This window comes from Rattus norvegicus, chromosome 10 (genome assembly GCF_036323735.1).
Source record: "Rattus norvegicus strain BN/NHsdMcwi chromosome 10, GRCr8, whole genome shotgun sequence".
Taxonomy (NCBI): domain Eukaryota; kingdom Metazoa; phylum Chordata; class Mammalia; order Rodentia; family Muridae; genus Rattus; species Rattus norvegicus.
Genome location: NC_086028.1, coordinates 34,019,367 through 34,036,264, shown reverse-complemented (window position 1 = coordinate 34,036,264; position 16,898 = coordinate 34,019,367). Strand labels below are relative to the sequence as shown.

The following is a 16,898-nucleotide window of genomic DNA, read 5'->3' as shown; positions in this document are numbered from 1 at the left end:
TTCAACTGATGCATTAAAACCACAGCCAAAACCAATCAGTTTCAATGTGACCTCATAGAAAAATAAGAAAAAAAGAAGTCTCTGAAAAGCAGATGAAACACAAAAAGAAAAAAATGTTGGAACAACAAAGACATTACTTTTTCTTTGAAAAGTTAATCAGGAGAGAGTAGGAAAAACTGAAGAGAAAGATAAATCAGTACCCTAGAAGAGGGATAAGGCAGGTAGTTGTAGTTATAAGATTATGTGGACAGTGACTAAGAAATGAGAAAGAAATCTAAAGCTACTATACATCAATCTGGCCTTCTTGACTTTTCTGTGTAAGGAAACACTCTTTGGAAAGTGGCTAATCATAGAAGAACTTATATGCTCCAGCCTGCCAAGGAATACAGTTTTCATTCCTATTTATGAATAAATTAGTCATATAGAAGATTACAAACAGCAAAGCATAAAGGCTCAATCTTGTTATTCTTGCACTTTGGAGGTTGAGTCAGGAAAGTTACTGCATGTTCCAGGACAGCCCGAACTATGGTGTAAGATCTTTGTCTCAAGGATGGTGAAACAAAGATGGCAATACCTCAAGCCACTAAGCAAAGTAATTGGCCCTCCACAGCTGCAGATTTTGCATCTACAGATTCAGCCAACCACAGACCAAAAAAAATTCAGAAAAACAAAGTTACATTTGTGCTGAACATATACAGCTTTTAATTTTTATCATTATTCTCTAAATAATATAAAGATTCACACTGCTTTTAGGCACAGTAATTTGAAAATGCTTTAAAGTACACAGGATGATATGTAAAGGTCATATGTAAATACTGTTGTTTTAAATAAGAAACTTGAACATCTGTAGTAGACTTTGCTATCTGTGAAATATTGAAACCAACCTCTCACACAGATCAGAAAATGACTAGAATAACAACTAGGTTCAAATACCTACTTATATGACCTTTGAGATAGCTATTTAACTTCTTTGTATAGCAGTTTCTTCACCTGTAAAATGAAAGTTATAGTGTCACTGTGAATATTGGATGATAGCCATCTAAAACCAGTAAGAACAAACTTGTTCCTTGGTCAGGGCAAATGTTATTACTATTTATTTTATCATTATTAAAAGTTAAGCTACTGATCACAGTTAAAATGTAAGGGTTTTGGAAAAAGCACATGATTCTAAATAAATTAATGAATTGAATGAATGAATGAATGATAAACTTCCCAAAGCAGACTTTAATACTCAAGCAGGGATTCTGTTCTCCTAAAGGCACTTTACATGACTGGTACCCAATCAATATCATTTTCTGACATACTGACTGCTAAAAAGATACTGTTCAACCTATTTCAAGAAAATGAAGCATTATAGTCAGATAAAATGTGATCTTTCCCTCTTGCCTTGCATAACATTTCAGGACATTATCGTGGAATTCTGTGAATCTTACTTAGAAAGCTATGTATGTAACTGTGTGAGAAAAAAAATGGTCAATAAAAGAAAAATACATGCTTTAGAGTGAACAGATATAAAGAATCATACTACCAACTTTTTTTATAGGAATAATGACCACTTATAAGAACAGAAAATGCTAGAAATTTAGGAGACTATTTAAAAGATGAAGAATCACCCAGCAGACATTAGAGCAAAAGTTGGTTCATCTGAGGAAATAGTATATAAAATTAAGTCCCAAATATGAGGTAACTGAAGAATGGTAGACCAGACTAGTTCCCTGACTCCCTGTATTACTCTGGGTAGAGCGGCCCACAACACAAAACACAGAACTGGTAAGTGGGCTACAGCAGTTCTAGAAACTTTAGCTGCAGCATACCTTATCTATATTCTGCCATTCCCACATACAACAGATTTTCCATCCATTTACTTCTCAATTTTAGCCCTTCCATCTCAACTTCCTCAGAAAAAAAAATGTTAAGGTTCCTACAGCCATAAAAAACAATTTCCCAAAATAAAAAGTTGCTAGGGAAGAAAAAGAGCTGTGAGCAACTACTAGCTGTAGTGACTATTAACATATGCTATAATTTAAAATGTGCTTTTATAATTTAAATGTGTTACTAGTATATAAATAGACATCCAGAAATTATTCCAACTACACACAGAAATTGATGATGAGGATGGTATTTCTGGGGGAAAGACAGTTTTTAAAAATAGTGCAGCAAATATAAAGCCATCTGGGGAATAAAAAAGATAAAATTAGATCTTTTATATCACACAAAGGGATAAACACCAAATGGAACAGGGCTCTAAATATAAAGAAGCTCAAAATAATATAACAGACACAAGAATAACAAATACTAGAAGAAAATATGAATTAATGACCTGGGTAGAGAACGCTTCCTAACCTTAACCAAGATGCAATACAAGACTGATGTTTAACTACATGCAAGTACTTTAATAATAAAAACAGTACAAATTTCTACCTCCACTCCCAAAAGAAAATGGCAGAAACACTGTCAAAACCGTGGTGAGAGGTGAGGGAGAAAGTTACTCTCCCAAGCAACTTTCCATCTTCCAGCTTTTCAACCACAGTAGAGAAAGGGTTGTCAACATAACAGCTATTACATGTTGGAGACACTAGTTTTCCAGGAACATCTTGTTTCTGACTCTTAGAAGTCACTTTCCTAGGCCCTTTCCCCAGATATTACTATGGAATCTGCAAAGTCTGGTAGAAAGTAGAAAGAAACTTGAGCATTCTCCACAGTCTGTTTTGGGGTGAACCAGTCCTGGGGCAGGGGTGCTGGGTAGAGAATGAACATGCTGACCAAAGCCACGGGTCACCTGCCTTCAGGCCCTAAGGTTGTATGACAAGGTGTCTGGGTCTGTCCAAAGCTTGTTTGGCTCACCAAGAGCTATTGATTTTCCAAGCCTAGCAGTGAGTGGCACAAAATCTCCCTGGAACAGAGCTCTCAGCTTAAAGAGACACTGAAGTAGCAGGATCAGCAGCTCTAATGGTTATTGGGACAAAACATTTGTCATTAACTGGAATACACCCAAAACAGAAATCTAGCAAGTCAAGTTTCTGTGTGCCTGGAAAGACCAGGCAGTTTAACCCTTAAGCCAAAGAACTTAATATCCTGATCTTTAAAGCTCACATCACTGTTCTGTACAAGACCATTCTGATTCCCAAGTACCTGATAACACTTGGTAGTTTATCAAAGATCAGCCCTTAGAGAAAAATAAATGATATTCCAGAGGCAAGAGTAAATCAAACTCTAGCACTATAGCTGTTCTTTTTAGTGAATGGCTTCTTGGAAGCAAAGCTGGCTCTGGTCATCATGTTCATTCTATACCCAGCACCTCTATCCAGGACTGGCTTATAGACTTCGGAGAATGGTCAAATTTCTTTCTGCCAGACTTTGCAAATTCCATAGTAATATTTGGGGAAAGGGCCTAGGAAAGTGACTTCTAAGAGTCAGCAACAAGATGTTCTTGGAAAACCAGTGTCTTAAACATGTAATAGCTGTTATGTCATCAGCCCTTTCTCTACTGAGGTTGAAAAGCTGGAAGTTGGAGATGTTTGATCAAAATGACATGGACCGGTCTTGATTGGGTTTGGTGGTACTCAAGGAACCACATGAATTAAAAGAAAATAGTGAATGGCAGTTGTGAAATCATTGAGAATTTAAACTCATTCCAGTTGTTTGAGGAGTCTTACAGTGTCAAGGCCAATTATTGTACTAACTCTAGGGTAACCCCTAGTCAAACAATGTAGATATTAGAAACCTAGAAAATCTGAGGTGCTTGAATTACAGTCTTGGAGGCCATGAAAGTACTGTCCATTCTCAGAAACATCAGGACCCATACACAATAAAATGTGCCTTGGTTGAACTTTCAGAAAGAAGGGAAGAGGAAGAAAGAGAGGGCGAGAAAAGAGAGAGAGGAAGAGAGGGACAAGGAAAGAGAGAAGTGGTGGTGGTGGTGGTGGTGCTGAAAGTAAGCTCTATATGGATTGGCTTCTAAAGAAAGAACAGAATAAGATTTGATTCCTTCCAAGTCATAAGGATTCAGAGTACTAGGTTCTCTGCAAAGAAAGAAGTCCTAAAGAAATGCCTACTACTGGAAATAAAGCTGGCAAAAGTTTAAGAGCCCATTGCCACTTTCTGTTGTCCCTTTTAACACTGTTCATATGGGGATTACCAGAAAAGGAGGAAAGAAACCTCAGTTAACAGTAACTATTTTGAAAGAAAGTAGAAACATTTCTTAATTCACTCTCTTAAAAAAGATAACCAATCTAGGTTGGTTAGTCCCCCATCATTTCATCTCTTTGCCTGTAGGCAGCCTGAAGTTGGTAGAGATTGCTGATCATAGCAAACTCCTCTCAGATGTGAAGGAATAGAGTCAAGCAGCTTTTCTGCAGACCATCACACATCCTCAAGTTCAGTGACTGTGACTTGACAACACAATCATGGTATACTCTGAGGACTTAGTTCCTTTCCTTTCTAATTTTAAAATAAGGAAGAAAAAGCATCAAGTGATATTTTGTAACAGAAATAAGTTGTCGATATGGTTCAGTTTTTTCCTCTAAAAAATAAAATTTAATTTACGTCTACTAGAAACAGCTTCCTGGTGCACAGACTTCTATGACAAACACTGTTATTTGAAAAGTAGAATATTTCTGTGGTCAAAATATACAATGTTTTCAAGCTAGTCAGTTTCTGTCAGCTTCCTTAACCTTTTGATTGCCCTTTAGATGTTCTCTCTCCTTTTTTTTAAAAAAAGATTTATTTACTTATTATATGAGAATACTATAGCTGTTTTCAGACACACCAGAAAAGGGCACCAGATCTCATTACAGATGGTTGTGAGCCACCGTGTGGTGGCTGGGATTTGAACTCAGGACCTCTGGGAGAGCAGCTAGTGCTCTTAACCAATGAGCTATCTCTCCAGCCCTAGATGTTCTCTTAATCTGGGCTTTTTTATAGTAGTCTACAATAATTATTTTGTTCAGTGAATATATAGGGTGTTTCACACAATAACTAACCATGCCAATAGTGTTTTTCCTTTAAAAATAAAAATCAAGACAGTCATTAAACATGTAAAAAATAAGTATATCACTAATAAGAAAAATATTCATCAGAACTTCAATAGTGTTTTTCACATGTTACACTGACCAATGTTCAAAGCATGACCATATACCTCTGTTGATAAGACACTGAAGAAAACAAATATTCTTGTAATAGATTGCTCGGAATCTATTATAAACTTACATAGTGCTTGTGGTGGGAAAACTGTGCTAACACACACATTTCCCCTTCAATTCACAAGTAACAATTCTAAACATACACTTCTAATACCACAAGTGTGTGTATACTCATAAGAACATGTGTATTGATTACAGAATTATTACTACACAAATTTTAACTGAAAGTCTGGGAAATTACCTAAATCTCCAACACAAAAGACTAGTTACATAAGCTCTGTAAGTATTACATAGGAGTATTAGAAAAGTAGACTATCTAATTGACGAGGTAGTAATTCCCAGGATGTACAGTATTATATTATCAGAAAGTGAAAAAGTGAAGATGTCAAGAAAGGAAGAAAGAAGAGTAGTGTATGTGCTTATCCTTATGGTGATACCACGAAACAATTGATATTTGCAAAGGGTGGAGAACAGGGAATAAGAGAGTGGGGAGGTGTAGTGACACTGATTATAGCACTGTATAGTTTTATGGAACTTATGGAAGTCTAATAGTGTTCTGCATAATCAAAGAATAACATGAAATCAGTTAAGATGAGGGAAAATTGCTAAACAGGAAGTAAACAAAATAGTGAACGCATCTGTGTTTCACAGGGACACTAAAACCATAGGAAGAAAATAAGCAAACAAAAAAGCCTAATCTATATAACTTAGGAACACAGCATTTGATTTCATACTTGTCTGCATTCAGTCTTCTGTAGGCTGGTGGGGAGATACAGGGGAGAATTCCAAACAAGTTGAATTATTGTTAGTAGTAGGCGCAAAACAATTCTGAAACAACTTGGAACTCAACTGTGACTTTTGTTAGGAGCCAGGATTCTTATGGGAAGGAAGACATACAAATATGGGATAGGAAAAAAAAAATCAACAAAGAACTTTATATAGATAAATTAGAAGCACTGTGTAAACTCATCATTTCTAGACAATTTATATGTGTATATAAGTATGGACATACATACATTTTTACTTCTTCATAGATATATCCCTTAGCTCTGGTTGCCAGCGAGCCAAAAAGGAAAATATCACCACAGTGATATAAGCACTTTAAGTTTTGGTTTCTTCTATTCAAAAGAAAGTCTACAAAAAAGTGGCTAGGAACAGAATTGTAAGAGGAACTGTGTCACCAGTATGGTGTTTACCAGTAAGGAAAGTACAGAAAGGTGAGGCGCTCTCTAAGACCACAAAAGACAGCTTGAACATCCAGCTTAGGAACAGTAAGTTAGCATAGTACTTACAAGCCACAGAAAACAGGCCTGCACCAATCCCCACAGATAAAAAAGCCAGGAAAAAAGGGAGACCTCTTGATTACAATAGAATAAATTAGCATTCTATAACTATCAGAGTAAAAAATTGATAAAAAAAATTCACCAATGAATTCTAAGTCTGGGGAGAAATTCTGAAAAAGAGCGGGCTATTTTCTGAATTTAAATACTTCTTCTCAGAATGCTTATTAGAGAGAAAACAGTAATGATGCATGAAATCAGGCAAGCTTTGACAGATGTTCTACATTAATATTTCTAGTGAGAGCAGAAAAATATCATATGCTTCCTGAGAAGGACAGAACCTATGAGAATTTATTATATGAACTGAACCACAGGAAAATAGGTTAATTCAAAATGAAGACTATTCTATTAAAAGTGTTGTGGAGTGGGGGTTGGGGGAGACGTATTCTTCAAACCTATGTAAGACAAAGAGAAGTTCTAAAAATGTTACAAGCTAAAAAAGGCCGAACATTTCTTTTTAAGTGGCAGAGCTGGGTATGGTAGCAAACCTTTTATCCCAGCACTTGGGAGTCAGAGGCAGGCAGATCTCTGTGAGGGCAAGGCCAGCTCTACATAGTGAGATCTAGGACAGCCAGAGCTACACAGTAAGAACCCTTCTCAAAAAGCAAACAAACCCAAAGAACAACAACAACAGAAGTGTCAGCTGACAAAGTTGGAAAATAAAATATTAACTTTTTTACTGAAACTGACAACTGTACTGTAGTTAGGTAAAAGAATATACCCATCCTTCAAGAAATATATTGAGGTGGCTCACCAGGCCTTTCGATATGACAGGAGTAACCTGGAGAAACAAACAAATTTCCACAATTTGTCTACTGATCTCCATGGATGCTGTGCACACATGTATACATACATACAAACACATAACTGAAATTTAATTTTTAAATAAAAAACCATATGCAACAAGGTATCTACAGTTAATGGACTATGATATATTAATTATCCTCAACTTAAAATATTTATGAGAGCAAGAGGAAAACATTAAATAAAATACTAACTATGGGTGAATATGAATAAAAGTTTCTTTCACTATTTTTTAATTTACTTTTATGTGTATGAATGTTTGCTTATATATATGTGTGGCTAGTGACTGAAGAAGCCAGGAATTTGATACCCTGGAAAGGAAGATAAAGACTATTGTGAGCACTTTTAGGTGCTGGAAACTGAAGGACCAGTGCTCTTAACAGCTGAGCCATCTTCCATCACCCTTTTTTTGCTATTGCTATTCTTAGAATTTTTCTGTATATTAATATTCTCAAATAAAGTTTTAAAATATCTACACTTAGAAATCTGTCCGTTCTACTTCTATGTGTTACTCTCACCATCTTTGTTTAGTGACAATCTCCAAGCCTCATCTCCTCAAGTGAGTTTCTCTAACTCAGACCACACTGTACCAGATTTTTCTAGATAAGGTTCTTCCTTCGCAGAGTTGCTGATCCAGATGCTCCCAATTCTTTCATTTTATCTTTCCTCTTGACTCTTACCACTGGACAGACAGCTATATATGACCTCCATCACTCTTAAAAGCTGTTAGAGGGGTTGGGGATTTAGCTCAGCGGCAGAACGCTTGCCTAGCGAGCGCAAGGCCCTGGGTTCGGTCCCCAGCTCCGAAAAAAAAAAAAAGAAAAAAAAAAAAGCTGTTAGAAATTTATCTTTGGCCCAAATCCTTTTATCCAAATACAGATAGTTCCTATTATCCACCCCACTGTCCTCTTTCCCTAAATCAGAATCTTACTCTTCTACTTCTCTCGTCTACATGCAAAAAAATCCTGTTAAGACTGATTTGATCGTATGAACATCAACTTCTAGGCCTTCCTTCAGTCCTCCACAATTCTCATCTAGACTACTACTCTCTAGAATCTCTCTGCCTTCATTCTTATCCTCATCCAATTCTTCTCTAACAGCAGTTAAGAATTTTATAAAATGCATATTTGATCATTTTCTGCTATAGTTTAACACCTATTAAAACAAAATTCATGCTTAATTGCCAATATAATATTAAGCAGGTGTTTTCTTAAAATATTTTGTTTTGTTTTTGAGACAAGTCTCACCATGTTACCAGGCCTAGCCTTGAACTTGAACTTGAACTTGAAGGTTTAGCTGGTCAATTATCTGGGATTACAAAAGTGTGATGCTGTTCCTGGCAGAAGGACACAATAAGACCGTGGAGACACTGTCTTTATGTTACAGTGTATTAATGCCATTATTGTGGGGATGGGCTCCTCATAAAGAACTCTTATTAAGGCTCTCTCTGCTTTTCTGTTGTATGGTGCCTTCCACCATGTCAAAACAAAGCAAGAAGTTCTGAGGAGATGCCATTTCTTTCCTCCCCACTGCTGGGATTTCAGATATATGGTGTTACAGGCTGATTCTTTTTTTTTTTTTTTTTTCCTGGAGCTGGGGACTGAACCCAGGGCCTTGTGCTTGCTGGGCAAGCACTCTACCACTGAGCTAAATCCCCAACCCCGATATATGGTGTTACAATGCTAGACTTTTCACATGGGAATCAATCTGAGCTCTGGTCCTTATAATTATGACAAAAAGCCATCTCTTCAACCCCATCATTAATTGCTTGACAGACTGAATTATTTTCATAATCCTTAGTCACTTTATTTCCTCAGGGACTGTATGATTGGCTAGTAACTGGTCTCAACTGCATGAACCACAAATACTTTATTTGCCTCTCCAATCTTGTCAGAAGCCAAAGTTTCCTTAACTCCCTGTTTGGGTACCGACTATTTGGCATATCCAATAGTTCACTCAATATAGGCAAAAGTACATCTAGACAGCAGTGGCATGAATGCTGTTAGCATGTAATGCAACTGTAAACATGTAGTAAGATACACTGCCATCCTTACCAACACACTGGGGTACATTTGAGGACCATGGTTATCTAAGTGAATGGTACACAAGGAACTTAGACAATGACCCATAATGATTGGTTCTTTCCCTACCCACAGGCTCTGAGATAGTCCAGAATGAAGGGATCTATCCTACAAAGCATGAGCACAGATAGGGCGCAAAGTGGGAGGCTAACCTCTGCCATGAAGGACTAAAAACTTTAGGAAAGTACACTTTAGACATCCGGAATATAGAGCAGCAAGTGAAACCAGACAGGTAAGTAACAAGGGTGCACCCAAGGTCTGACTCAAACACAAGAGTATTTACTCAGGAGTTTCAAGTAAAGGAGTAGCACAGGCATTATAAAATCTGGGACTGGGGAAACTTTTCTATAAAGGGCCAGATAAGTATTAGTTATTTTAAGCCCTTTGGACCATATTGTTGATTACGAACATTCCATTTGAAGGGTATAAGCCCTTCTTGGCTTATTGTAGACAAATGACCCAGTAGTCTGCCTACTGCTACTAGATAATATAAAAAAAAAAATCAAAGCTAAAATAGGCTGTTATGTAATGATATTATAGATGTTAGGAGTACATATACACTTTTAATGACAACTAAAATAGAGTAAAACAAAATCCAGTGTCAGAAATTTGCTTTAAAATGCTTCAACCAAGAAAAATAAATAAATGGATCAGAATCCTCAAACTATGGGCATACAATTTATTGTAATACCTTTACTTGGCTTTTTTTCTTGAGACAGCACTGTCTGGCCTTGACTCACAGAGCTCCACCTGCCTCTGCCTTCTGGCACTGCTGCCACCACCACCACTAATCAGTGGGAGAACAGAGAACCAAGAACTAGAGTTCCAAGAGGAAGTTGTTATAGGTAATACAATCAATAGGAGGGATGTGGTGGCCATCATGTGTCCCGTATAACACAGAACCAAAAGATCTCACTTTCTCAAAACTAGATGGGCAATCTCTTGAGCCAGTTTTTCATAGCATGACCTTAGCTGTCTAGTAACATCAGTGAAAAAGCCAACCACAATAAAGTCTCTATCCCTCATAAGTTACTTAAGACTTACAACCTCTGGCTATTTCTGTGCTTGTTTGAATACTACTACTAGATTCTACAAAAGTGCATGCATATATGAAGAACCTTCACTTTACTACCTGTTCTGGACTGTGAGGAGTTATTTCTCAAAAGTTGAGACAACTCACAAGAGGGCACTCTTGGTTTAGTGGAAAATGATTCCTACAGTGTGGCTGTAAGAAGAAACGGGTGCAATACACCTGCAGCCACTCTACATTTCTGGATTCCGACTGTATCCCACAAGGTAATACCCTATGTATCTCATGTGTGGTCCAGGGCTTCTGTACTGTAAGCTCTGAGGTACTGTATTTGATGACTAGAGAACGTGGGAGAACGTGCAAACGGAGGCTAGAGCTATAAGCAATACACTGGAAAGAATAGGATTTGTGCTGCAGTCATTTTTGCATTTAACTTATGAAAAGCATATGCAAATGGTTAACAAGATTTGTTTCTATTATTTAAACATTAGGAATAAGGACTGCAGGGATTTTTATAATAGAATATTCTCATAGTAGCGGAGGAGATACTTTTAGCTACTCCAGAAATAAGGGAAGTCAAAGAGGACAGTGGAGAGATTTTTCTGAAGCTAAGGGCTCACTCAGAGACTAGCTTGAAGCAAGTAATATAGTACATTGAAAGACTGATTGTAAAACAAAACAAAAAATACTTTATTAACCTCAGTCCCTCTTAATTTCATAATCCTTATCCTAAAATAGATTCATTCCACATAATACTATTTGACATAAAAACACTAGAAACAACTCAAAGATTATCAACTGCAGTCTAAAGATTTATCTAAAATATCCTTTAAAATGGCCAATCTACTACAGGTCTGTAACATAAACAACACACTCATTTGTTTCCTTATAGAATTCTGTAAAACAGATTCAATAAAAGAAACAAGGAAGCAGGATTTATTATGCTACCACCTGTCTGAATAAAAGAGGAACGACATATATTTGCTAGTATTTGAATGAAGTCCTTGAAGTCTACTCAAGAGCTTAACAAAAGTGTTTACCTTTTAAGGTAGAGCCTAGGACAACCTTTGAGAACAGTAAAAGAAAATCTTGTTCTCATATTTTGCATTAAATTTTTGTTCTTAAAAATCGTATTTTAATGTGGTCACATGAACATTACATAGTCAAAAATTCATACACACACACACACAGACAAGAGCTTCAGACGTACACAAATGGTTCTGGCCATCTAGACTGACCATCATTAGCCCAGGGACGTCTCCACCTGACCTCTTTATCTTTCTTTTACATCACTGCCCCAGGATTTTCCAAAGGATCACTTGAGTTCTGGTGCCTTCACCTGCTTTTCCCTAAGCCAACACTTTCTCAGTTTGCTGTGGTGGTGGGTGGTCGGGGGGGATGGCCTTCTCTGGTCGCACCCACTATTGATGACTTTCTCCTGGGAGAGGCCCCGGAAGTGGACAGTCTGCTTCCACAGCCGCAGGTGTTTCTCGATACCTCTCCACCACCAAAAGAAAGGGGAAGGGTGACCGAGTCAGGTCACCTCCAAGTCTCAGAAACAAACTTAACCGCAAGCAGGGCAAATTTTTAGGCGCTAATAATCGGGGTTCTCCTCCCTCTAAACCCGAAATGGCCATGACAGTCAAGGAACCCCGGAACGGACTCTGGCCCTTCCTTGGCCCAGGGCCTGCTCAGATGGCAGCCTGCCCGCGGGGCTCGGGCCTGGGCTCTTCCTTCCCCTTCACTCCAAGAGGACGCTTCCCAATGCGTGTGGAGAGTCACGCTCTTCCCCAGGACCCGCCCGGGACCGGAGGGCAAAGAAGGGAAGGGCGGGGCGGGCCGGGTAGAGGCGGGAACGCCGGCAGCGGGACTCACGTACTGGCTGTGGCGGCGCCGCGGGAGCCCGGCCGCCGGCGGGACAAAAGCGCGGACTGCCCGGCCGGAAAGACCCGCGCCGCAGGGGCACTTCCGAGGCCGCTCTGGGAGGCTGGAGGACTGACTCGATGGTCGGGCTCTGTTAGCACACGTGACACGCAGTTTGCGGGTGCTCTGTTGGCCGCCTAATCAGGGTCTTTCAGCACGGATGTCCGGAGAGGAAGGGGTGCTCTAGTTGTCTTGGACTTTTATTCCAATTCCGGGGTGGATTGGGGGCGGGTAATGAAATAATCAAGTGGTATGGCAAAATAGATACTTCACTTCCTGCTTGTGAAGCTGAGCTCATAGTTAAGTGAGGCTGGGGAGATTCTTGGAGGGAGTGCTGGTTCCTGAGAGAAAGCGGAATATGAGGGTCCCATACCCCCTATTTCTAAAAGACCCCCCCCCCCCAGCCAAGGCCCTTAGCTGAGCTTAAATTTCCAGGAACCCTGCCATTTAGAGACTGCAGAAGAAAAGTAACCCTCCCTCTCCTAGATACCCAGCAGCTTCGTGTTCGGTTTCAGACCCAGGACTAGGGACAGAGATGTGTATCTGCATATCAAAGCAGACCTGGCCTCCAGGTTTTCCCAGCATCTCTCAGTCCCTACCTAGCATACCCTGCCCCCAACCCTGAACTTCCCAGCCCGGGGCTGGACTGCCCTAACCACTAGAGGCTCCTCCTTAAAAAGTCTACACGTTTTGGCCTCTCTCGCTCTTTTTCCTCTTCCTTATTTATCTGAGTGCACAACTTTTCTCTCCCCCAACCCCTTCCTCGTGGCGACTTTCCTGGCCTCGGTCCTTGGGGCCAGTAAACTCATCCCCCACCCCCCAGAACATCTTCCTGCCTTTAATATAATCTAATCTGGTTTGAATTGGCTCATTTCACCAGGGGCGGAGAAATAACTTATCATTTCGAAAACGGCTACCTTTCCCATTCTGGTTCTAAGAAAATCCCCTTCGCCCTCCCCCATCCTTAACTACAAAACTCCAGTTTAAAGCCTGTAATCTGTACCAGTCTATGCCTGTTTTTCGTATCTTTGTGGGCAAGCCCAAACTCACCTCATTGACTTGGAAATGGAGAGGGAATGGAAGTTTTAATGCTCTATCCATCTCCAAGGAGGCCAAGGCAAGTGGAAAGAATGCTATGAAGTCCAGCAGAGTAGGACAGTTGTGGAGCCTAGGAAGGAGCAGAGTCCTAGGTTCTTGTCGGGCCAGGAAGCAGCAAGTTTTGGAGAAGAATGTGGGCAAACTGAGGATTGTGTGAGGATTCTCCTATAACCCAAACAATAGCAGAGACACAGTTACAGAGTGCTTGAACTGTGACCAGTGCCACTGAAGATCCAAGTGTTGAATTACATTTCATTGAAATAGCCACATAAGTGCTAGGACCCCACTTATGGGATAGTCCAACTCTGGGAAAAGTTTTGGGCGGTTCTTTCAGTTGTCCAGAAGAATCCATAGTCTAAATTAAAGGCTATCACATTAGGCTGGCCTCCTCACATTCCAAGATTTTGGAATTTTTTGTTGTTGTTTTTAGACAACTACGTATAACCTTAATTATATCCGGGCGCCTGGATCAACAGTTCTCTGCACCCAAATCCCATGGGAGGGAGAGCTAAACCTTCAGAGGGGCAGACACGCCTGGGAAGCCAGAAGAGACTGAAAGAACCTCGCTCAAGTCTCGGGGTGGCGCGCCCCGGGAAACATGAGAGACCGATCTTGATATAAAAGCAAGAGGCTGTTTAATAATAATGGAGCTCTGAGCCAACGCGTATCTCAAGCAGGAGACAGAGGAGTCGACCCTGAAGCTCAAAAGTCAGGGGTTTATGTAGGGAAGGCTAGGGAGTTTGGCGAGGTTACACACAATTGGGTAATTTCTGGCGCGGCTATAAGTGATTGGCTCATTTAAACATGGCAGTGAGATTACAGCACAGCAGGAGAGTACGTATTGACTGGAGCGTACAGGATTTTAGGAGCTAGGCGCGTATCAGGGTTTGAAGGACATCTGGTTAAGGTGTGACTCTGAGTAAGCTGCGGGAGGTGCCTTTCTGCCAGATGGTTTGGGCCAGTCCTGGTTCCTGCATTCCTTTTCTTTATCTTTATGGTCTGTTAGTCCTAGCAGCAGGGCGGGGCTGCCGGGACTTGCTTTTCACAGTATTTAGCCCTGGGTTCGTGGATTTTGAAACTTATTATTTTAATTTTATTTTTTTAAACCTTAAATCTGTATAATTTTCCTTTCAAGACTACACTCTGCCCACATTTCTGACTCCAGAGGAAAACACCCAACACCATCTGGGACCCCAGTGGACTGTGGCCCTGAAAAGGCAGCACAAGCCCTCCTGGTTGCCGCCATCACAGAGAGCTCAAAAGCAGTCCCCCACGAGCAGCTTGAGCCACAGGACCACAGGTAAGACAAACTTTTCTGCTCCAAGCAACCTGCCTGGATGACTCAGGACACAGGCCCACAGGAACAGCTGAAGACCAGTAGACAGGAAAGACTATATGCCCGAAAGCAGAACACTGTTCCCATAACTGGCTGAAAGAAAACAGGAAAACAGGTCTACAGCACTCCTGACACACAGTCCTATAGCACTGTCTAGCCACTGAGAGAATTAGCAGAACAAAGTAACACCAAAGACAATCTGATGGCGAGAGGAACCAAGCACAGGAACCAAGCAACAGAAACCAAGACTACATGGCATCATCGGAGCCCAATTCTCCCACCAAAGCAAACACAGAATATCCAAATACACCAAAAAAGCAAGATCTAGATTTAAAATCATATTTGATCATGATGCTGAAAGACTTCAAGAAAGACATGAAGAACTCCCTTAGAGAAATGCAGGAAAACATAAATAAACAAGTAGAAGCCTATAGAGAGGAATCACAAAAATCCCTGAAAAAATTCCAGGAAAACACAATCAAACAGTTGAAGAAATTAAAAATGGAAATAGAAGCAATGAAGAAAGAACACAGGGAAACAACCCTGGATATAGAAAACCAAAGGAAGAGACAAGGAGCCGTAGATACAAGCATCACCAACACAATAGAAGAGATAGAAGAGAGAATTTCAGGAGCAGAAGATTCCATAGAAATCATCGATTCAACTGTCAAAGATAATGTAAAACAGAAAAAGCTACTGGTCTGAAACATACAGGAAATCCAGGAGTCAATGAGAAGATCAAACCTAAGGATAATAGGTATAGAAGAGAGTAAAGACCCCCAGCTCAAAGGACCAGTAAATATCTTCAACAAAATCATAGAAGAAAACTTCCCTAACCTAAAGAAAGAGATGCCCATAAACATACAAGAAGCCTACAGAACTCCAAATAGATTGGACCAGAAAAGAAACTCCTCCTGTCACATAATAGTCAACACACCAAATGCACAAAATAAAGAGAGAATATTAAAAGCAGTAAGGGAAAAAGGTCAAGTAACATATAAAGGCAGACCTATCAGAATCACACCAGACTTTTCGCCAGAGACTATGAAAGCCAGAAGATCCTGGACAGATGTCATACAGACCCTAAGAGAACACAAATGCCAGCCCAGGTTACTGTATCCTGCAAAACTCTCAATTAACATAGATGGAGAAACCAAGATGTTCCATTACAAAACCAAATTTACACAATATCTTTCTACAAATCCAGCCCTACAAAGGATAATAAATGGTAAAGCCCAACATAAGGAGGCAAGCCACACCCTAGAAAAAGCAAGAAACTAATCATCTTGGCAACAAAACAAAGAGAAGAAAAGTACAAAAGCATAACCTCACATCCAAATATGAATATAACAAGAAGCAATAATCACTATTCCTTAATATCTCTCAACATCGATGGTCTCAACTCCCCAATAAAAAGACATAGATTAACAAACAGGATACGCAATGAGGACCCTGCATTCTGCTGCCTACAGGAAACACACCTCAGAGACAAAGACAGACACTACCTCAGAGTGAAAGGCTTGAAAACAACTTTCCAAGCAAATGGTCTGAAGAACCAAGCTGGAGTAGCCATTCTAATATCAAATAAAATCAATTTTCACCTAAAAGTCATCAAAAAAGATAAGGAAGGCCACTTCATATTCATCAAAGGAAAAATCCATCAAGATGAACTCTCAATCCTAAATATTTATGCTCCAAATACAAGGGCACATACATACATAAAAGAAACCTTACTAAAGCTCAAAACACACATTGCACCTCACACAATAATAGTAGGAGATTTCAACACCCCACTCTCATCAATGGACAGGTCATGGAAACAGAAATTAAACAGAGATGTAGACCGACTAAGAGAAGTCATGAACCATATGGACTTAACAGATATTTATAGAACATTCTAACCTAAAGCAAACGGATATACATTCTTCTCACCACCTCATGGTACTTTCTCCAAAATTGACCATATAATTGGTCAAAAAACAGGCCTCAACAGATACAGAAAGATAGAAATAACCCCATGCGTCCTATCAGACCACCACAGGCTAAAGCTGGTCTTCAATAACAATAACGGAAGAATGCCCACATATACATGGAAATTGAGCAATGCTCTACTCAATGATAACCTGGTCAAGGAAGAAATAAAGA

The 16,898-nt window shown here is 39.7% G+C and overlaps 1 protein-coding gene across 5 annotated transcripts in view; it reads right to left on the bottom strand.

Moving 5' to 3' along the window:
• Positions 1-16,898, bottom strand: part of Zfp62 (zinc finger protein 62) — a 21,198-nt gene extending 4,300 nt beyond the window's left edge. Inside the window, exons 1-2 of one of the 5 annotated variants that reach the window (XM_039087164.2) lie at positions 11,635-16,898; positions 938-990 (exon numbers count right to left, since the gene is read on the bottom strand). In XM_039087164.2, the coding sequence (XP_038943092.1) occupies position 938 (1 nt within the window). In that variant the 5' untranslated portion in view covers positions 939-990; positions 11,635-16,898. Of the gene's footprint in view, positions 1-937; positions 7,217-11,634 lie in introns of those variants that run through there. The other 4 variants (XM_006246188.5, XM_039087165.1, XM_006246189.5 and 1 more) reach the window with 4 other exon arrangements.